This window comes from Mytilus californianus, unplaced genomic scaffold (assembly GCF_021869535.1).
Source record: "Mytilus californianus isolate M0D057914Y unplaced genomic scaffold, xbMytCali1.0.p SCAF_18, whole genome shotgun sequence".
NCBI lineage: Eukaryota > Metazoa > Mollusca > Bivalvia > Mytilida > Mytilidae > Mytilus > Mytilus californianus.
In genome coordinates, this window is record NW_026262666.1 from 1,708,119 (window position 1) to 1,732,220 (window position 24,102).

A 24,102-nucleotide genomic window follows, 5' to 3' on the forward strand; every position below is an offset into this window, starting at 1 on the left:
TTCATTTACACTGTTTGATTCACTTATCCGATGGTACAAAAAGAACAACATATTGCTCCAGCAATGGTAGAATTGAATCACCGCATATTGTCCTTGGTTGGTCTGCCATCTGTCTAAAAGCAGCTGATATCTCGGGGAAAGTATTCCATGTATCCCATGCTGTTTCTTTTCTCGTCCTGCAAATGAAGATACAATGTCGCAACCTGTAAAGGCGTGGAATATTGGTAAAAGCAGGGATTCAAGAGGACCCAAAGATTGTGCAATATCATGAATAGGAATGTAATGGAAATGTTTCCCGGTTGCAAATGTTATCCATATCTCACTCATCAGCTTCTGTGTCCTTAAATACAGATAAAGCGATCACAATTACGTCTGTATCCACAGTTTTAATGCTGATCTTTTTAAAACCGTCCCTAAATGCATCTGCAACGTAAAGCATAACTCTTGTAACAGTTTCTTCGTGTTTGCACGGTTTTAGTTAGGACTTGTCTATGTGTGCCTGGATTGAAATTAAATTCTCTCCAACTGTACAGATAACTTTCTTTTCAGTATTTGCTGCTTCTGTCAACCTTTTTCGATAGAAACTGAAACAGCTCCCTTTTATTCTCATCAACCCGTAGAAAGCCATGCCAGTTCTTAGGGATATTTGTTTGAGCTTGAACTCGCCTTCGAATTCCCTTCCCTCTATTTTCTCTGGTTGCACTTTTGAGGCTGTTTTCTACATATGTGTCCCATACTACATCAACGCGTCCAACATCGCTATTTCGGTTTACTATGTAGTGAAGAACACTTTTATCGCATAATCATGAAATGATATGCTGCACCAGGCTTGAGCATATTGACTACTGCTGCACCGTCAATTATTGTTGCATTCACTTGAGGGTTAACTATTGTTTTAGATATTAACGGCTTAAGACATTTTTTTGATAGATCTGACTTATCACACTGACGTATGGTCCCATTTTGATTCATGATGGCGGATTCTTCTGGTTACGGCGAAGATAAACTCTTCATTTTGTTTGAAGGTCTTCATATCGAGATGGCCATTTTAAAAAAACTATTGGCGATAGGCTGAAAGCGTCAGGTTGGACCAATGCTATTTCTTTTATGCAGTAAAATTGTTTGTTCCCTACATAGTAAACAGAAATAGCGATGTTGGACGCGTTGATGTAGTATGGGACACATATGTAGAAAACAGCCTCAAAAGTGCAATCAGAGAAAAGAGAGGGAAGGGAATTCGAAGGCGAGTTCAAGCTTAAACAAATATCCCTTAGAATTGGTATGACGTTCTACGAGTTGATGAGAATAAAAGGGAGCTGTTTCAGTTTCTATCGGAAAAGTTGGCAGAAGTAGCAAATACTGAAAAGAACGTTATCTGTACAGTTGGAACGAATGGGATTTCAAATCAGGCACACATAGAAAAGTCAAAACTGCAACCGTGCAAACACGAAGAAGCAGATACAATAGTTATGATTCACGTTGCAGATGCAGTCAGGGATGGTTTTAAAAAGATCAGCATTAAAACTGTGGATACAGACCTAATTATGATCGCTATATCTGTATTTAAGGACACAGAAGCTGATGAGATATGGATAGCATTTTCAACCGGGAAACATTTCCGTTACATTCCTATTCATCATATTGCACAATCTTTGGGTCCTCTTCAATCCCTGCTTTTACCAATATTCCACGCCTTTACAGGTTGTGACATTGTATCTTCATTTGCAGGACGAGGAAAGAAAACAGCATGGGATACAAGGAATACTTTCCCCGAGGTATCAGCTGCTTTTAGACAGATGACAGACCAACCAAGTACAATATGCCTGATTCAATTCTACCATTGCTGGAGTGATAAGTTGTTATTTTGTACCATCGAACAAGTGAATCCAACAGTGTAAATGAAGCTAGAAAAATACTCCACATAAAGGTAGATCAATCAAGTCTGTACCACCAACACGAGAGGCACTTTACCAACATGCCAAACGTTCTGTGTACCAAGCTGGATTGATTTGGATATAGTGTTTGCTTTTACAGCCTGTTCTTCCATCCCCAGACTTGTATGGTTGGAAGAAGCAAGACAACGGCATGTAAGAACCCGTTCTGGACAATATTGACAGTGGCAACCTCTTCACTACAGGTATTTGTTCACTGTGGATGCAAGAAAGGTTGTCGAGGACAATGCAAGGGTTTCAAATCCGCCCTTCAGAATACAGCTTTAGGCAAGTGTGGTGGAGATTGTGCCTGATGGACTGCAGAGTATAGGGTTTACCGACACAAACAAGATGAACGAACGTGTTATTGCATATAACAGTTACTGTATATATATTACTTTCAATTGTACTCATCTGATATATTTTTTTTGAAAATATTGCAACGTCCTATTGACTTGTTTTATTTTTTTTTTTTTTTATTTCAGCCACCATCTTAGAAAAAACCGGAAGTTGATAGTTTTTCATATTGGTTTCATATCTTTATTTGTTAAGAAGGGTCTAAAGAGATAATATATAAAGTTTCATTGTTTTACCACCTTGTGTATGGTTTCTTTGATATTTAGCTTAGAATTTTTGCAATTTTGTCCGCCATCTTGGAAAAAACCGGAAGTTGATTTTTTCAGGTTGGCTCCATATCTTAATTTGCTTAGAATGGTATTAGGAGCTTATATACCAAGTTTGATGCTTTTACCACATTGTGCAGGGTTTTTCTTATATTTCCTGGACTATACATGGCGGGACCGGAGAGTGCAATAACTAAAAAATCATTCAGCATTCTTTTAAAAATAACAGAATTTAACTCAATCGAGAACCAAAGGAAAAAGTACCATTCATGTTACTATTAATGTTATAGTCTTTGTGTCACTTTAGGTTATGCTTATCAGAAATAAAAAATAATCCGTAAGTTTTTAATGCATGTTAACATGTAGGTATGATTTTACAATCATAATGTCGTGAAATTTATGGAGTACTACTATCTGTAAATTTGATACCATGCAAATAAAATCTACCTTAAAACTCATAAAAACAAGCTGAAATCATGAAAACGCTTTGCAGGATGGGTCGAAATTTATATAAAAATATAATTTTCTTTTCATTCGAAAGACAGATTGAGAGGTCACGTTTTCTGATGCCCTCCAAAAACAGTTAAATTCACGATGATTAAGTAAGGTATCAAAATACATTTTTGGTTTTAAAGATAATTCCATAAGTAATACAAAAATTGTTCTTCATTGAGAAATATATATCAATATCAGACACAGAGCATTACATATGCATTCATCGACAAAACTGTAAGTGTTTAGATACACTACAGAACTGTCCACCAATAGATATTAATTAAACATAACTTGGCCTCACCAAAACCTAGATACACTACAGAACTGTCCACCCATAGATATTAATTAAACATAACTTGACCTCACCAAAACCTAAATATTTTTTTTTGTTAATAAAAAAAGCATTTATATTTTAAATCCATCCTTACATTATTTCATAATAAATCTGAAAAGCAACTTCTGCATTTCTATAAAGTTCTAGATATATAGTCAAAGATATGTGCAAGATGCAGAAAATCGTAAGCAACAAAACATTGAATTCCAAAGAAGAAATTACTAGAAAAGTATCTACTAAAAGTCTCAATACTATGAATGATGTCCGTAATAATCGGACCGAGGGGGTCGCAAGTATGAAGTTTTTTTGTGAACAATTATTCTCTGTAACAGTTTTCCAAATTGTTCTGTCAGCACAACGTATGTGTATGCTGTCTGTGCCTTATGCTGCCGTTTTCTTCTTGGGATTTATTTTTGATTAAAGTATTTGTATGGACACATCTCTACAGAATTTCATTTTTATTATGCTTTTAATTAGATTGGAATTCAACACTATGTTCATCATGAATTAAAAAAAAAATACAATTACAATGTATGTCTTTTAAAATAACAATTGAAATGTTGATATATCGATATGCGTTGTTTAATATTCGGAGGTAAAACATCTCTAAGCAATGACACTGATGTCACTGGTATGTACATAAACACAATAATTCAATGCATCTCAGATATGGTATCATGGCCTATGAGACAACTATCTACTAGTCTAAGAGACCAAATGACGTAGATTTAAGTAACTATATGTCAACATACGGCCTTCAGCAATGATCGAAGCCCATACCTATTCTTACGCATTTTTACAGTTGAGTATATGAATAAACCAGAAAGTCTATTTACGCCATCACCTATCATGCCAAAACGGAAATTGCCAACAGCAAAACATAGGATGTAAAATTGAGAATGGAAATGGATATAAACAACATCTACCTGAAGTGAAGTGAAAAAAAAGTAGATAGATAAGAAAATATGAAACGTTCAATAACTTCCTGAAAGTTGTTTTGCCGAAAGCACACAAATTTTTTTCATTAAATTCATTTAATTCAGATAAGAGTTGCATTATTAAACCTTGGTTTCGATTTCAGTTTCGGTTTAGCTTACGGCTTATGGTAAAGATGTCCATTGGAGATGTGTATGCGGTTATATACTATTTTTATTCATTCGCTAAAAGTCGTAAATATCTAGCAACGAATTAACGAACTTCAAAATAAGAAAATAGAAATTCTATATTTTTATAAAGTCTGCTATTTCAAAAGTGTTTGCTCATCTTGGATGACGGAGTAATTAGACATCTTCCAAAGAAAGGGTTGTTAAATATTTGTAATGAACGCGAGTTATCTACCGTAGAGTATGATCAGAACAGTTAAAAATATATTTATATTGGACTTTAGTTAATAATTTAATCTTATTTTCATGTACAACCTACAAATGTTACAATAAATCACAAAAGATTGCTTTTTACTCATTCGTCTTTTTTTTATGCAATCACTTGCAGTTTTAGTCATACATAGCATTCCGAAGGTTTGAAAGATGTGGTTTCATCTTTGTAATGCAGTATAATAGAAACATTTCACTCTCAGTTTGTAAACAAGACGATATAACTTTTAAAAGGTAGGTAAAATAAGAACCAATATAAGCGCAATAACCCTAAGAAAAAAAATACAAAAAAATTAAGACTTGAGAAATATGTCGATTTTTTTTACGAAACATGTAAGGAACAAAATAATTATTTAATTAAACGACACGAAATGCAATGATAGTATAGTTTATAACCAATTAACATCACAAAAACGCATTAAAAATCAACAAATGTCGAATGAAAAAAATAACGTTCGAAATATTTAATTTATCAGTTTTTGATAATACTCTTTAAAAGTTCTAACTTTATGCTAATTTAGCTTGAATCTGTAAATATGATTTTTACATTTTTTAATTCAGGTATAAAATCTTGGCACCGATGTCATTTCTAAAATGACAATTTTTAAATATAATATTTTCCAAACATAAACATTCACAAATATGCATCACAGATATATGAACATGTCCACAGTAATTATTCGTTCAGCACATCTTGGTAGTGTTTGTTGTAGGGTTACGGAATCTGCCGATATTTGCCGATCTTGTAATTATGCTGCTTTGTTCGGGTTGACGTAACATGGCACTGTAAAACTCGACGGACTTGCTATGTCTTTAATGGCGGATGCTGTCGAAGCTATTCCTGCTATTAATCCGATAAATATAATCTCATAGTTTAAAATTTTCTCCCATAATGGTACCTCTCTGAAAAATATAAACATGAATATTCATTAGTATTTGGAAAGCAACCATTTGATTTTAAGGGGCTAAGGGGAAAAAAGTAATCCTCAATTTTTTCACATCAAAATTAAGACGTACTTTTTTCTTCTTTGCATTGTTCCTGAATTTTTTTGAACATTTTGTCCACCGAAGATTGCATACACAAAATACAGGTTGAAAGTAATAAGCCCTTGTACACAAGCGGATTTCATAATCCACAAAACAAGCATTAGAACACTTAAGATCGTTCATTAAATACACTCTAGAACAGCAAGACATAACCAAAAGGTACATTGGCAGATTTTAACACTAGTATTTCAGACGTCATAGCGGATGAAGACAGAACTGTTAAACAAAACTCTACAAGAACCTTTCCGCTTTTTCATGCATTTACAGAATTTTTCCTAAATCATCATTAAGAAACATACGATTTCCCTTAAAATTGTATCGGAGGAGCATTCGATTTCCCGAAAAATTGTATATCTAAAAAGTATGATGATAAATAAAACAAACATTCATCAAAAACTTTGCAAGCCTATTGGCTAGTACATGCCCCATATTACAGCATTTCTGTCAAAATCCCACACTTTCTAATTTTGAAGATGGATTTCGATTGGGAAGTTTCCGCAAATTACAACTAAACGTTACAATAAAAGAGATTGCACGATACCTCGACAAAAACACCAACTAGTTCATCTACTAGTTCTAGACTTCAGTAAAAAATGTATTAACAGAAATTAACAAAATATCGAACCCCAACCTGAAGGTAATTTCACGGTTAAGCATTTGACATTGTTCCACACACAATATTACTAATTAAAGTAAACAAGAGAGTGGTCTCATTGGCAATTATACCACATCTTCTTATTTTTATAAATAACTTTGGCATAAAAGTTGGGGAGGGTCGTGGTCAACTAGAAAACAACAGTCTTTCTCAAATTGAGAAAAGGAATCAACATTATATGCTAATCAATCGGTAATCCCAATTGGTAACGTTTTGGACCTCTAATGTTCCTGCTATAAAACTAGGATCTCTTCTATTCAATATTTTGCCAATTACAGCCAATTTTATTCTTGCAGCGTTATACAAAGAATAATATAAAGGGACCTTACATCAGGAGAGGCATGAAAAGTAAAAAAAAAAGAGTTTAAACCCGCAAAAATACAGATTTTAGACTTTTTTGCTCTTTCAATATTTTCAAAATTTGACATCGAAATCTTGATAATATTCATTATATTGATATTTTCAAAGTATGTATTTATCATATATAAACTTCTTTATCTTAGTGAAATATATTTACATAAAGTCCGTGTCAAGCTTTTGAAGACTTTCTTCGTTTTCAATGAATTCATCTCTGACAAATGGCGCTGTGTCATCACGTGGTTTCCGACAAAGTTTAAGGTAAAATACTGAAGGACAAATGTAGGCTAATAGAGTTGTTGTTGAACCACCAACTAATGCTAAAATGGCGCCAAAACGTGGTATTGATTCTGCTACAAACAATGCACATAGCACCATCACTGGCCTAGCAACACATCGTTTCCATGTGAATTCTGAAACGGACAAAAAAGACAAAAAAAAAACAATAAAAGATCATAAAACCCACTGGGGAAATAGTTACAACACTTGAATGTGAATTTTCACATATTGTTTTAATTACCTAACATGATCGCCTAACATGTACCAACATATTTTGTTATTTATTTATACTGTACCTATCTATAGCGCTTGATAAGATTCATAAATGTGTTAAATTACTTTAAATATTCAAATCAAATTGAGCCCAAAAAGCAATAACCTCAAATAAAACATAATTAAAAGACTTAGCATTTCTTGGTTTTATATCATAACTGCTAGCAATTAATGATGTCCTGATTTTTCCCATAGGAACTGTAAATTTTCCCTCAGTTTTTCATATAATTTTAAAAGTTCAATCACCACGTTTGGTTTGTAAAGCAATCATTAAATGAAATAGAAGATTTCATATGTCGCCAATGAAGATACATGTATAACTCTTTTTTAATATTTTGCATCAAAATTTTGCATCAAAATCTTCATAAAAAAGACAGCCACTGTAAAATAAATACTAGTAGACCAAAATATTGCCAGCGAGATCAGAATACATTGCTGTATTAAAGTTACGTCAAGTAAGACACCGAATAAATTCAATATTCTCCAATCTGCACTGATAAAAAAAAAGAATCCAGCGTCCTGAATGTTCATGAAATACTTGCCACGGAACGTTAGGCAAAAAGCAATACTCATCATAATTGGAGGTTTTTCCTACCTGTTGGAACTCCAAATTTTGACTCTATTTCCTGACAAAATGGGTTGATGACTATCACAAATCCAAATAACAGATGAAGCGTTATAAGAGTCTGAACAATGTAGGTGATAGGACCGTCTGTAGTTGTTAGTAAAATGTTATCCTTTACTGTGTTGCCATAGATGAAAAACGCAGACGTCGATGTTGGAAGATACATTGCCAAGACAACTGTAAACACAGAAGAAGAATGCGATTATTACATTAAAATCACATTGTAATTATTGCCACTGCAAATCATGTGTTTTCTATTATGTAGAATGTCTTTCGAATGAAAATCCCTAGTTCAATCGAATGCAATCAGTCGTTGCGCGATTTTTTCAATGCATTGAAGACCCATTGGTGGCCTTGGGCTGTCTTTTTGGTTTGTTTTGCTCTTTGGTTGGGTTGTTGTCTCTTTGACACATTCCCCATTTCCAATTCCCCATTTCCATCCTCTATTCTATTTGAAATAATTTATCAAAAATAAATAAAATTCAATTATTTTGTTATCATGCATAGAATATATCTATATTTCCTGGAATCGACTTTTCTACTATACAAATACCATCGATAAATGTATAGTATTGGCCATTTAAAACATACATCTCTTTATTTACCAAGATCGCCTTTTATAGTTATTTGAGCAATATGCATAATTATCATTGCCTTTTTGATTTTATAGTATATATTTTTTTATTTGTCACATTCGAAATTTTATAACCTAACAACCTACTCATGTATCCGAGCAACACAGCCCATTTAAAGTCTGCCTTATTTCTCATATCCGCTTGAAATGTAGGAAAAGCTGGATGTCCACCAAATGCAAACACTATTGTGCCAAAAGCTGTGAAAAATGAAGTGAATTCTTGTTTTGAGTGTTCTACTGTCGTTCCGTGCTTGTCTTTGTCTTGAATGATTCTTGCTAGCAATAAGATACATGCCAATCCTGTGGCTAATGTTGCTCCAACTGCTATTGGCCTAAAATACAAGATCTCTCATAATTATTGACCAGCTAAAAGCAAAATGTTCGGATGGCATGAAGTATAATATATAAAACTAAACTGGGGAGAAATCGTCTAGCTTCGGTAACGAGGGGACAACGTGTTTTCTCTTTCGCTCACTTTGGATCGATTTTCAAGATCGTTTCGATATGGGTATTGATTTTTTTGTTTGTATTTTCTACAAGTTTTTACTAAGCTACTTGTGGACATTTGGTAAACAAGCAACTTCTCTAGAGCCTTAACATTTCTATTATTGAAGATCGTTTCTTGGTTTCCTATTTTTACTCGATCTTGATTCATTGTCAATTTTATGATAGTGGAGTTTCAAGTATCAATTGTGTAATAATAGCAAATAAATATTTTCAAGATATAAAAACAAGCAGATATCCTGCTCCTGGAGCGTTGAGATGTATTGTCTTATCAATTAGCATGTCTCGTTGTATCAAATTTGTGATGTTTTATGACTTCAAAATTATATTTCATTTGGAAAGAAATGTCGGATACTATAATTAAGTTCCAAATAATACGAACAGTGTCTGTCTAGTATCAAGCAGGGTATATGCATATCTCACGAATATGGTATCGTCCAAAGGACTACACATGTAACATTTACCGCCGGACGTTGAGCAAATATTATTCAATATATCAATATTTTTTAATTTATTTTATATCCTTAGATATCTTAAGGAAAAGATACAAATATATTGTACATCCTTTCGATTTATTAATTACACCAATTTATTGCTAAATTCTGTTGATTTTCAAGAGGCAAACACATCTGTTAGTTTACTTTCTGTATATCGATTCCGAAAGAAGAAAATGATCAAATATAGTGCGGATCCAAAATAAAGTGATTGTACATTTCAAAACAAATTGGTTGTATAACTAAGTTAATGCATTCCCTTCCGGAGTGCATGAGCTCATCTTCAAGTTATTGTGGAGTTTCTGCTGCTCATTCTCTAAATTTCTCACTCTCAGAGAAAAAAAAACTAGTACAATTTAGCATTTAACCAATAGCAAGACATTAATTTCGTTTTGGTGTCAGAACAATAAAATTACCCATAAATCTTTAGATTTTAAAACGGCGTATTTTAGCGTTGCCTTACATACCAGAAATCTTTTGGTGTTCCCAGACACACAACAGGCATCAATACCACTGCTAGTATGATTATAAAGTAACAGAACGATACTTCTTTTGTGGCATGACTGATCAGATCTTGTAGATTCTCGGCTGCCAGAATCAGAAATACTACAGACACACCAAACAGGGTGAAATTTATAGAAAACGAAACTAAATATCTACAATAAAATTAGATATACTATAAACATACGAAATAGGGTAAATAGAACACGATAAATATATTCATAACAGACACATGTAAATAAAAAGATAATATATAATTACCAATATAAAATGGACACTAGGTACAATGTAACATAATGGATAATGAATATAAAAAAAAAATATATATCAAAAGGCGGTAAACTGATTATCTATCCAGAGAAACCGAATTCATCCGGTTTTAGGCGGAGACGAGTTGTATATATAAACTAAAGGAGTAAAATTGAGAATGGAAATGGGGAATGTGTCAAAGAGACAACAACCCTACCATAGAGCAGACAACAGCCGAAGGCCACCAATGGGTCTTCAATGCAGCGAGAAACTCCCGCACCCGGAGGCGTCCTTCAGATGGCCCCTAAACAAATAAGTATACTAGTTCAGTGATAATGGACGTCATACTAAACTCCAAATTATACACAGGAAACTAAAATTAAAAATGATACAAGACTCACAAAGGCCAGAGGCTCCTGACTTGGGACAGGCGCAAAAATGCGGCGGGGTTAAACATGTTTTTTGAGATCTCAACCCTCCCCCTATACCTCTAGCCAATGTAGAAAAAACAAACGCACAACAGTACGCACAGTAAAACTCAGTATAAGAGAAGTCCGAGTCCGATGTCAGAATAGAATACAAAAGAAAATAAACAAAATGACAATAATACATAAATAACAACAGACTACTAGCAGTTACTGACATGCCAGGAAGTTTGTTTTCATAGATGTATTTCTTAGTGAAGTGACTTTCAGATTGTATCTTTAATATCTCTTTAAATTAATGTTCCGTTCTCATTATTTACAACAGTATTTACCCACATTTATCTTTAAATTCTATCAAAAATGGAGATTTCGTCCAATGTGAGCAGCAAATTTGATTGCCTATCTTTTAAAAGTGAGAGACAAATTTACCTCTTTTTTACAGTTAAATGTGAGGGAATGAAAAACAAGATGTCCAAGGAGAATAGAGAATTTTGGAATAACTATTTACTACAAACTGCAAAAAGCATTTAATGAAAATATAGTTATACGGAAAAATAAATATATATATATCTCAAAAGCCACCTGTGAACGTGATAAAAATGATCCCCACGACGAGTTTGCAGTCGGAAGTTAATCCACATAAAAAAAATAATTTACACAACTTTTTCATGACGTCAAACACCAATCCAAAGAAATATGTTCCTGTTCCTGACTGAAAAAACTATTGTGAAAAGGTTATAAGAGAGATCTTTTAAACACCGAAAATATTCCAAATAATATGTGTACATATTGCGTTTGACACCACCTTCTGTTTAAAAAAACAACAACATTCCCTTGACAAATCAGAGGGCAATACGCGATGAATTGTCTAATAAAAATACCTTCCAAATTTTCCGAATGCTTGCTCGCCTATGATTGGATAAGGATCAACAACATGTGACTGGTACTGGGGATTTCTACTTTGGACTATCAGCCAAGCTCTTCCTAATATGGCACCAGTATACGCCGAGGCGATGGCGCATACAACTATTAATACCAGACCAATCCATCCTAGATACATAAAAAATAAATCTTCAGTTAAGGAAAAATATAATGGAAATTATATGAAATGTAGGACCAGGAAAAAATCCTTGGAAGGACTACGAACATTGGAGTCATGTGGAAATAACAGAAGCAAAGTTGGTCCTATAAAGTTTGACATGAGTGTTTTCTATGAAACGAAGAGTGGTGCAATTATCTGTTTTGGAGACGGCAGCGGTAGCGGCGAATTTTTTTTCTTTTCTTAATAAAACTAACAGAGCACTCAATATAAAAAAAAAGACAAAAGAAATTGTATGTAGATAGACTTGAACTACATTTTCCTTCGATAAAATGCTGTAAATATTTTGTGAATTTTGACAAGAATTTCCCATAGTGATTTAAAAAGTAAGTCATAATATTAGTTTGGAAACCTTTTACTTTCGAAATAGGTTGCTATTTCATATTTATGACTAACCTGAACTGTCGACTGCTTTCGGTAATGCTAGGACACCAGATCCTGCTATCTCACCAACGATAAATACAGAGGTACTCCATATTGTCAACCCATGAGTCGGCTTCAACATATAAAAATCATAATAGAGTATCCTTCAAATTTAACATGTGTTTGTACGATCTATAAATGCTACATTTAGTACCTGTTTTTTTTTTTTTTACTCTTTTTGAAAAAGGAAGCAATCTTGTTGTTTTCTCAATTACTTAACCATGATCTTCTACAGTCATTACGGACTGTCACCTTTGACCCAGTTGAGATTTGGTTTGTTAAAATGTAGTTTTTTACAATGGGTTACAACCCAATCTAAAAAATCGTTCGTTTTAGACATTTTATACAGCTTTCATTCAACTTGTAACACCGCGCCAAAGATCTATTCGATGTTGGAAAATGAGGAAAGTTACATTTATTTAATAGTGTGTGTTCTATGTTTGATGTAAATGTTTTACATATCAAATCCATTTTATTTATAAGAATGTAAAAATAGGTAAGTTACGAAGAACTAGTTACCTGATTGATCTCATAAGAAACATCAGATGACATCACAAATTTGTGTAAATTTCGGTTAAGTTTCTTAAGTAGGTTTCATTTTATATGGAGTATCTGTAAAATAAAATCAACATTTTAAAATGCACTCTCAAAACTAGAGGATTACGGAAACATGTGGATTTATAAAGTTCATCATTTTAAGTTATGGCATAAGCTCTACTTTTTCAGAATATATTGACTTGTTTCGTTTTGTTTCGTTAAATTTTTTGTTCGTTTTATTCTTGATTTGTTTAAAATTATTTTTGTTTCGTTTCGTTTCGTTTTTTATTGTTTCTGTTTTTATTCTGTTATTGTGAACGCAGTTGTGCAAAAGTTATTATAATACCCCCTGGCAAATATAGAGAATATTTGATTTATACATGAGTCACACGTTGTACAATCGAAATTACGGTTTTTTCATACTGTTTTAAAACTAACATGACTAAGGTATGTAAGTGTAAATGTAAATTACTCGAATAATTTATTGTTCTTACCTTCAGTTTTTATATCACATGTCATCTGAATCCAAATCACATGACTTATCGTACATATTTCACACGTCTACAATATACTAAACATTATAGATAATAAATCTAATTTTAATAGTAGATAACTTTGATTTTATCTGATACTTTGAAACTCTCTGCACCCAGATATCTATATCATAAATAAAGTAACCAGATTTAAGTATACCCAACCTTTATTTAGATATAAAAAATTGCATGGGATAAGCAATATTTTTTAAAGAACAAATCAGGAATATTTTAGGAAGAAAGGAGCAAATACGAGAGTCTTTTACGTGGTACATACACATCAGGGTGATTTTCTTCCAAAAGATGTAATTCTTATGCTTACATTTCGTACAATTCTATGTATACTGAACGAATCCTCTTTCTTTGGGATATTTCACTTCAATAAAATTACAAAAATGCAGAGATACAGAAAATAAAAGAGAGCCGAAAGATACCAAAAGAATATATAAACTCGTAAGTCGAAAATATACTGACAATGTCATGGCAAGAAAAGAAAAACGATCAAAAGACTTATAACAGTATACAAAACACAACAGAAAACTAGAGACTGAGCAACACGAACCCCATCAAACATCGGGTGTGATCTCAAGTGCTCCGGAGGGGTAGGCAGATCCTGCCGCACATGTGACACCCGCAGATTAACTCCTTGAAATATGTTGAGAAGTTATATAAAGTGATTAGGCATCACGCATTAGCCTAGAAATTAGTATGCAGACTACTTGATGTTTTTTGTGCGTTGCTGATGTACTGCCGTCTTGACCTCGACCCCAAATTGACCAAATTCATATCATTTTCAAACGTAGAGTATAGAATAAAATTGCAACACTTAAATAAAAGGGAAACAACTGCCGTTTGATAAATATAAGGAGTAAACGGAATAGAACACGAAGAAGTTCCAAAGAAAAACAAACTTAGGAAAACCACATGTTAAATAGGAAAAAAGAATACCATTAGGCCACACCAATTTGATTAATAGTTCTTTGGATTTTCCCGCTCCTGTTTTGGAGAAAATTGACTTTTCAATAAAAAAAAATAATTACCGCTTCCGCAAATTTTTGGGCCGCATGCCGCTCCAAAATTAGTTTCTCCTTGAAATTTTTTTTTCACATAGACGTTTTTCTTTAACCCGAATAATTCAGTCGTTATATTCCGCTGATCTACGAAGGCTCGTGTGGGAGAAAATCGGACACGAAAAGGGCTTGAATTATTCGAGTTAGTTTTTCTTGTGCTTATATTGCTCCGATCGATTCAAACGCACGTGTGATAAATCGATTTGTAAATAAAAGGTCAAAAATCGGGATGCCAACATGAAGTTGTGTCAGCTGAATTGCCGTGGACAAGTAGTTATTGAATACACAGTTATCCGAAATGCATCTCGTTTTACCTATGAAGACCTGTTCTAGGAGACAAAAAATAAAAATCTTTCCTTAGATGACCACGACCACATCAATATTTGTAATAACCATCGTCATCACCGATCATTGTTTCAACAGACATAGACATATTATCTATCTTGGATGAAATTAATTTTAAACTTACATGAATTTTTTAAAAATCACAGATTTATCTTATTTCGATGAAAACTTCATATCCCCTTGTTAGTCTATTGACATGCAATCAGACCTCTTTTGTAAGGAAAAATTTAAGAGTTCCAACGTTCGAGACCAAAGTGGTGGAATTGTTATTGGTATGCTCATGATAATTAGGGATGTGTAATTGGTCAAACCACTTCTAGTCAAGCTAAAGAGTTTAAAATACATTGCAGGTTTTAGGGGCAAAAGGAAAGAGTATTTTGGTCAGTCATGATAATGCATGCAAATGTGGTGACAGGTATTGTAAGGGAATATTTTAATACATTGAGATCTACATGCATAGTGTTATATATTTATATATATATATATATTATATGTGTAATTCAGTTTCCTATGCTTATACGGAATTGTATAAGTGATGTCCGGAAACGACTTTTTGTTAACTCTCTCTCTCGGGTAATAAATGTCGTTGATGTAAGACGTATTTCTTATGAGCTCGTTCCCAAACTACAAAAACTAAAGTTAAAAGACGAGGCCCATATCGTCACAATAGCAATATAACTATCTTACTCAGGATGTTGTTGAAATATTCACCTCATTCATTATGTTGATCCTTAGTATGGATAAATAGTTCCAATTGGATGTCAAGCAGCCAATAAACAATCATTACCATATAATGAAAACAACTATATAAAAAAATATTTAATATTTTTCAGGGGCACTTTTTGGGATACATACACATATTTTAATTTTATTCAACATATGTCATTTACCTAACTAACATAATCCCTCTTGTTAAACTGCATATGATATGCTTCATTAATATATACACATGTATGAATTTAAACTAAAAATTCACGCAGAAAAAGCTAATTGACGAAAATAATCAAAATTAACAAAACCACAGCCAAACAAGAAAGTTTGGTATGCTACAGGCACCAATACATCAAATTATATGCACAAGAGCATGTGTCTCCTCCTTTTTCTATGAAGTCACCCAGTTTTAACATGAACATAAATTCCAAATCGCACAATTAAAAAAAAAAAATATACCGCCCGCTTCACTTGAAGAGCACCCGCCTCAAAAAAACTCATTTTCAAGAAAAAAATACAATCAAAAACATTTCGCTCGCTCGCCCCATATTTTTTGGAGCTTTTGTCCGAAGAACTACAAATCAAATTGGTGTGGCCTTAGAAATAAACTAAAATACAGACAGAAAACCTTTAGTGAAAATAAAATGAATTCCGTTAGGTACACTAAAAAGAAGGCATTTCCCGTGCATGCCTTACCGATCAAAAGACTCGAAAATCATACTCAACGGTAATCTAGACAAATGACGAAACTGTTTATATCTTGCACACGGAGATTGACTAAAGAAAGAATTGTGATGTAATATATAAATTATTTTCCATGTATATCTGTCACTGACCTTTTTAGTGGTGAGACGATGAGTGGTTTGCAAAAATATTGTCGAATATTTTGATTGATTGTCACGAACGTTACATATGGTTAAGTTGTATTACATCAAAACTGATTATGTATGCAATATATATATATATATATAGAGAGAGAGAGAGAGAGAGAGAGAGAGAGAAACTTATTTTAATTTTCATATAAGACATAAGACATTTTATTTCACATGGGGTATGTTAGTACAACATTTTAACAAACAATAAAAGCGTAAACGTATTTACACTAGAACAACATGGTAAACAAAGGTGCAATAATTATAGTATATAATAATGAATACTGATATGTGACAGGAAGTACAAATTATAGGAACTTTCCAAGGCCGTAACTACCATTGAGGCAAGTGAGGCAATTGCCTCACTAAAATTTCGACAGTGAAATATTTTTTTTTGTGTATTTGTTTATGGTAATCAAATACGAAATATAGTCATTTGTTAGATATAAGAAGATGTGGTATGAGTGCCAATGAGACAACTCTCCATCCAAGTCACAATTTGTAAAAGTAAACCATTATAGGTTAATGCCTTCAACACGCAGCCTTGGCTCACACCGAACAGCAAGCTATAAAAGGCCCCAAAAATGACTAGTGGAAAACAATTCCAACAGGAAAACCAACGGTCTAATCTATATAAAATACGAGAAACGAGAAACACTTATGAACCACATAAACAAATGACAACCACTGAACATCAGTTTTGTTTTTCATCATTTGTTTTTCTGTCTCAACCTTGATTCCTACAACTTGACATCGTTCCTTATAAATTATTCTTCCCGCATATAACTCTCAGTCACCGCTTGATGTTTCTCGATTACATTAACCTAGTAACCGCTAATCATCATGGGTCTCTGTTAAAAACAGGCTCTTGCAGAAAAAGGAAAAGCAATACCGAAGGTGAGGATGGAAAACTATTGGATGTTATTTGTGATCACAACAGGTGTTAAGGGTTCCAGTATTGAATATATATTCATTGGAACTAATCCAAAATATAAATAGACTGACAAATCAAGTACTGGGGTACCACATGGGAGCAGTCCTGTCTGAGTATTCATTTCCCCGTTTTCCCAAACTTTATGCGTTCTTAAAATTTGAAAGAACATCCCATAATCCAATTTTGACATTATTGAGAAACGGTAGGACCTTGAAAACGGGATTTCGTGTTTAATAATTTGGGACCGGGATTTCGTGTCTTTCAATTAGGAATTTCGGGATCGGACCCCTTCCTACCCCCTCGTTATGCGATTGTTGATCTAAAATATCTTACCACTGACTCTTTCCAGAAATAATCTAAAAACGGCGAAAACTTCAGTCCAATTTCCCCGTGTCCATAAAAAAAAAATCCTAGAATAACATAAAACGGTATTGTTATATTCGATTTCTCGTATCCATAACATAAAAAGGTAGCTTTTGGCAAAAAGAAGAACCAAAATAATATTCCTAAAACAACATAAAGTGGCATAGGGTTTACACCCCATATCTCTGAATCCAGATGACAAAGTTATGATTATCCGATATTCCTGAATGTGAAATGGCAAAGTAGATTCCAATATATCCGTTGCAAGGCTTAAAACTGAAAAGTGATATTATGGCTCTGTCTGCATTGTAACGGTTTGAAATCAAACCATGACATCTTCAATCTATCCAACGATGTCAAGCTCTCTGGAAATGCAGGATTTTACACCATTTATCCAAGACCCCCCACCTAATTTTTTTCGTGGCGATCAGTTTTGCCTCACTAAAATAATATGCCTAGATACGGCCTTGCGTTCATCGACAAAAGTTGATAAAAAAAACCTTTTGTTATCTCCCCTTGAACAGTAACTTCGGCAAATTTTGAAAAAAATGTATATCAAAATGAATACACTAAATAGCAAATTAAATTCTCAGCCACATGTATATCATTAAAATATATTTATTCGATAAAAACACTCCTGCTAAACGTTTTGTTGATATCCCCCTTTTGGACTTAGACCAGGAATTTTCTAAGGTCAATTTGTTAACGTTAGTTTTTTTTTTGGTTTTTTTTTTGTGTTATTTATTTGTGATTTTGGCCTTTGATTGGATTGCATTTTCTCAACCAGTATGTCAATAAAGGTTTTGATTTTGTAAATATTGCCGGTATTTTAACGACCATTCTGTTAAAGAACAAATTCCCTGATATTTTGATAATACTTAGCTCCCTCTTATTTGTTATATTTACAAGAAATCTACCCGGAAATTTGTGTTTAATTATAGCCAATTGTGTAAAGATGTTAATATCAGTGAAAATACACCTACTTCATGTAATTGCAGTAATTCCGAATACATTTATGGACCCATTTCCCATGTTATAACAGGAGATCTTAACATCGTTCAAGACCGAGAGTTAAAATCATTCCTCAGTAAAGGACCTAAATATCGTCCCCCGTCAATTATTAATTGGAATGAGTGTCGTAATATCATCCACGACTCACTCCATACTTACTGTTTGAAATGGATAAAACGGGAAAAAGCTGACAAAAAATCTTTGGACTCTTTTTTTAAATCAGTAATGAATATAGTTGATATACGTATTCAACATTTTAAAGAACATTTTACTCTTAACAATAACCACAATAAACCTATTTCTCGTATCAAACATAAACTAAAAGAACTAGCCAAGGAATTTGTTTTTGTCCCGGCCGATAAAGCTGCTAATAATATTATTATTGTTTGACGTAAATTTTACATTGAGGTTCTGAAAAAAGAAATCACCAATTCACCAACATTCCAACTGACTCCATTTTCAGAAAACGACATCTGTAACAAACATAAACTTTTAGCTACCGCTTTACAAGCAGAACCAAATACAATGAAAGTCCCAACTATGTATTGGCTTCCGAAGCTACACAAAACACCTTACAAAATATAGATTCATTTCGTCTTCAAGCCATTGTTCCACTACTAAATTGTCTATTCTTCTTACCAGTACACTTGGTACAATCAAAAATTCTGATAATAAATTGTTCAAATAAGGCCTTCGAAAATAGTGGAATTAATTACTTTTGGAGTGTCAAGAACTCGTTGGAAGTACTTGATAAATTGCATGCATATATTGGTGATTTTGAATCTGTTCAAAGTTTTGATTTTTCTACCCTATATACCACATTGCCTCACATTCTCATTAAGAAAAAATTCACACACCTAATTAAATGGGCATTTAAAAAGTCAGAATGTGAATATATATGTTCAAACTCTTTTAGGTCATTTTTTAGTAGCAATAAACAAAAAAACTATGTCAATTGGACATGCTTTGATACTATATATGCCCTTGAATTTTTACTAGATAACATTTTTGTTCGCTTTGGAGATTCCGTATATCGTCAGGTTATCGGAATTCCAATGGGGACTAACTGTGCACCACTTATTGCGGACCTTTTTTTGTATTGCTATGAGTTACAATTTATGACAAAAATCAGTAAAGACCCATCGAAACAACATCTGATACACAAATTTAATAATACTTTTAGATATTTGGATGATATTTTGGCTCTCAATAATGACGACTTCAGTATGTATACTAAAGAAATTTATCCTGTTGAACTTACTTTAAATAAAGCTAATACTAACAATGACCACTGCCCTTTCCTCGATCTTGATATCTATATCATTAACGGAAAGCTTAATACTAAAATATATGATAAAAGAGATGATTTTTCATTTCCTATCGTTAATTATCCATTTTTAGATGGTGACGTTCCCTTGTCACCATCTTACGGTTTTATATCTCAACTTGTACGATTCGCTCGTGTATGTAACAATGTTTTAGATTTTAACGAGAGAAATTTATGTATTACTGAAAAATTATTACACCAGGGTTTTCGATATCACAAACTAGTCAAAACATTTACTAAATTTTATCATCGGTATAAGGACATCATTCGTAAATATAGCTCAACATGCAGACTTCTTATACGTTCAGGTATTTCACATCCAATTTTTTATGGAAATATTCTTTATAAAGCACAAAAATGTCAGTATTTACCTCTGAAACTAACAAAACCTTTAAATAGGCTTATTAAGAAGGGATATAGTTACGATACTGTTGTCAGGTCATTAAAGATTGCATATTTTGGCGTTAATATTGATTCACTTATAGGGTCTTTGCATCGGCACTAAACACATTTATTTAAAAACCAGTTGTTGGCATGACACGGGTTATGTTCTTCTCATATATGTTATGATGGTATGATACTAAACCCCTAACGGGAAGGATTGTGCCTGATATTCATATGATGAAGACATAATCTTTCAATCAGTTTAATTGAAGTCTGGAGCTGGCATGTCAGTTAACTGCTAGTAGTCTGTTGTTATTTATGTATTATTGTCATTTTGTTTATTTTCTTTGGTTACATCTTCTGACATCAGACTCGGACTTCTCTTGAACTGAATTTTAATGTGCGTATTGTTATGCGTTTACTTTTCTACATTGGCTAGAGGTATAGGGGGAGGGTTGAGATCTCATAAACATGTTTAACCCCGCCGCATTTTTGCGCCTGTCCCAAGTCAGGAGCCTCTAGCCTTTGTTAGTCTTGTATTATTTTTAATTTTAGTTTCTTGTGTACAATTTGGAGTTTAGAATGGCGTTCATTATCACTGAACTAGTATATATATTTGTTTAGGGGCCAGCTGAAGGACGCCTCCGGGTGCGGGAATTTCTCGCTGCATTGAAGACCTGTTGGTGGCCTTCTGCTGTTGTCTGTTCTGTGGTCGGGTTGTTGTCTCTTTGACACATTCCCCATTTCCATTCTCAATTTTATCGTTATATATAAAAGGAACTATGGAATATACATAAGAATAGACAGCAACCAAACTTCAAAATTCACGAACAAATTGACTTGATCCTATACTTATAATATTTTCGGTTTCCATTCGCCCTGAATAAAAAAAACCAGTAGTAATTAATTTTAAAAGAGAGGAGAAAGATACCAAAGGGACATTCAAACTCGTAAGTCGAAAATAAACTAACAACGCCATGGCAAAAAAGGACAAACAGACAAACAACAGTACATAAAACACAACACAGAAAACTAAAGACTGGGCAACACGAACATGACGAACCCCACCAAAACCTGGGGGTGATCTCAGGAGCTCCGGAAGGGTGATCAGATTCTGCTCCACATGTGGCACCCGTCGTTTTTCTCATGTTAGTACAAACCCGGAGGAAATAATGCTAGAACAAGATTTTCAGATAACTTCTCCAATTGTTTGAAATCGACCAGAACTGAACCGTACCCAACAGATCTAGAGTCTTAACTCTACTAGAGCAAGTCTATTCAGTACTAGACTGAGCTTTAGATATTCCAGACCGAGCCTTAATTTTTCTTGTACATGAGTCTTAACATAAATTAAAACCGAGAAGCTGTACAAGTAAGAATCTAAACTGAACTAGACCGATTATAAGTTGTACTAGAAAGAGTATACACTGTACAAGACCGAGTCTGAACTGTACTAGACGGAGTCGTAACTTTACTATTTTATCGTGTTTATTACACTTCCCTGTTTAACTACCTGTTATTCTAAGTATTTTTAGAATAAGGTACAGTAATTGTATATATACAAAGCTCCTCGTGTTAATGCCTTTAAAATAAATTTAAAAAAAACGAACAAACAAACATCAAAATTATAAAAAAAAAGGAATATATTTGTTTCTATCAACAATTTATATTGAAATATTTCATATTTCTCAGTGACAGCTTACCTACATGTATATGTTATAGTTTCGTTATTACTCCATTTTCTAGTTGTCATTCCTTTTGACGAAGTAAAAAACCATTCGAATCTCTCGGCTGTGAATATTCAAGTTCTTTTAGATTTGTGTCTGTGCAAATTGTACGTATCTATCCCACGTCAACATTATTTTTTTTTACATTGAATATAGTATAAAAACATACTTACCAATATACCCTTTACTTCTCTTTGTGTAAAAGTCAGTCACCCTTGACTATATAACTGTATATAACATTACACAATGTCTATATATTACGAACAACTTTATTTGCATGATCAATTTATATCAAAATAAATAATCAACGATATATATATGTATATAAATGTACTAAATGTCATTTAATTTCTGACACAACTAAATTATAAAAATAACCATTTAATCAGTAACGTTTTTTATACTAACTTTAATTGCCGCATGTGGATTTTATTTCATATATATATCATAATCATGTCAAGGAAAACATTACTGAATAATAGAAAATGAGAAAATATATCTATGTAAAAGAAAACCATTTAACTTTGAGGGGAGGAGTATTATTTTTTTTTGTTTCATTCTGAAATTTTTTTCGTACCTCTCAAGCATCAAATTATTTGAATTTTAAAAGAACTTAACATTAAGTTTAATGGCAAATACTCTCAATCAGATTGGTCATCCACAACATGCATGAAATATTTGTCACTGGGCATTAAGCAATCAGGTATCAATAGATCCCGGCCATTGATTGGTATGAATGAAAGAAGATGTTGTGCTTTTAATCACAACTTGTACAAAGGTCAATATAGTTGATATCCCAAAATGTCGTTCTTATGAGATTGAATGTCCCTGTGGTATCATTCGCCTCTCTTTTAATCGACCAAAAATATTTTTCTTACCTCATTGATCTATTGTTTAATCTGTTCTAACCCTCAGATGTTTTCCACTGGACGTTAAGAAAACAAGAAATAAGAAAAAATATAAGCCTGGTATCTTTGATGAGTTTTTCATTTTATTCTGTTCAAACTACAAAGGATTAAATACCGATGAAAGAACTGTATTACTTCATACTGAAGAAAAAAAAAGCTTAACTCAAAGAAGTGTGTTTTTTGATTTTGCCATTTGATTAGCGACTTTCCGTTTTGAATTTTCCCCAGAGTTCGGTATTTTTGTGATTTTACTTTTCTCTATTGGCATCACTTAATTGAGATACACATGTGAAGTATTTTGTCCGTAAACTTCTAGTCGATAAAGTAATTTTTTTTAATTGCATGATTGCAACTCCCTCAGAGCAATTTGACACTCAACGTTTACGCTCTGTTTTGTTCGTTTTCCATTTATGATCAAACACGTTTAAATTCATCGCTTTGTTTAATGCAAAAAATATAGATTCCACCACTGCATCAAGTGTGTAACGATATTCCTCCACTCTCAACAGTTAAATTTTAAAATTTAAAACGCGAGGCTTGACGATTTTTTTTTTAATATTTACAATTTAACTGTTGAGAGCGGAGAAATATCGTAATACACGAGATATAGCGATGGAATCTGTTTCTCTAATTTACATGTTCTTTATATGTGACGTCATCAGGCATAGTCGCCTTTTTTCCATGACGTCACAATAGAAAATGAAGATGAAATCAAGAAAATTTGACGTCATAATTGAAATTTCGACCAATCATCTGCCGAGAACAAAGTTTTCTCTAGAGATGAGAAATGTATTTCTCACACCGATCGAGACATGTGAAAAAAGCATGAACATTAGAGAAAGAGTGATGCTCAGCAGTAGGTGGCATAAATATATTTGTATAAAGCTTTATTTTTAAGATGTTAGAAACCGGGGAAACAACAGATGCCTTATGTTATGAAGTTTCTGTCTGTAAAATGACTACCGTCCCTGGCCTAATTTTCACGGTTCATCAACTGCTTACGAAATGCTTTTTTCTCACTCATTATAAGATCACTGCAAGGGTAATACATGTTCGTGT

General features: G+C 33.2%; 1 protein-coding gene across 6 annotated transcripts; it reads right to left on the minus strand.

Moving 5' to 3' along the window:
- Positions 1–3,826: 3,826 nt before the first annotated feature.
- Positions 3,827–22,447, minus strand: LOC127726532 (uncharacterized). Of its 6 annotated transcripts, none has more exons than XM_052233915.1 (10): positions 22,309–22,447; positions 13,353–13,419; positions 12,841–12,933; positions 12,295–12,394; positions 11,681–11,849; positions 10,092–10,280; positions 8,714–8,958; positions 7,963–8,169; positions 6,976–7,228; positions 3,827–5,659 (listed from the first exon to the last, which is right to left on the minus strand). In XM_052233915.1, the coding sequence occupies exons 3-10, from the start codon at positions 12,871–12,873 to the stop codon at positions 5,506–5,508; spliced, it is 1,350 nt and encodes a 449-aa protein (XP_052089875.1). In that variant the 5' UTR covers positions 12,874–12,933; positions 13,353–13,419; positions 22,309–22,447; the 3' UTR covers positions 3,827–5,505. The 6 variants fall into 6 exon arrangements, with proteins under 6 accessions (XP_052089875.1, XP_052089876.1, XP_052089877.1 ...); XM_052233916.1 differs by having other exon boundaries at positions 13,353–13,429; positions 22,309–22,345; XM_052233917.1 differs by lacking the exon at positions 22,309–22,447 and adding an exon at positions 22,116–22,278.
- Positions 22,448–24,102: the final 1,655 nt, after the last annotated feature.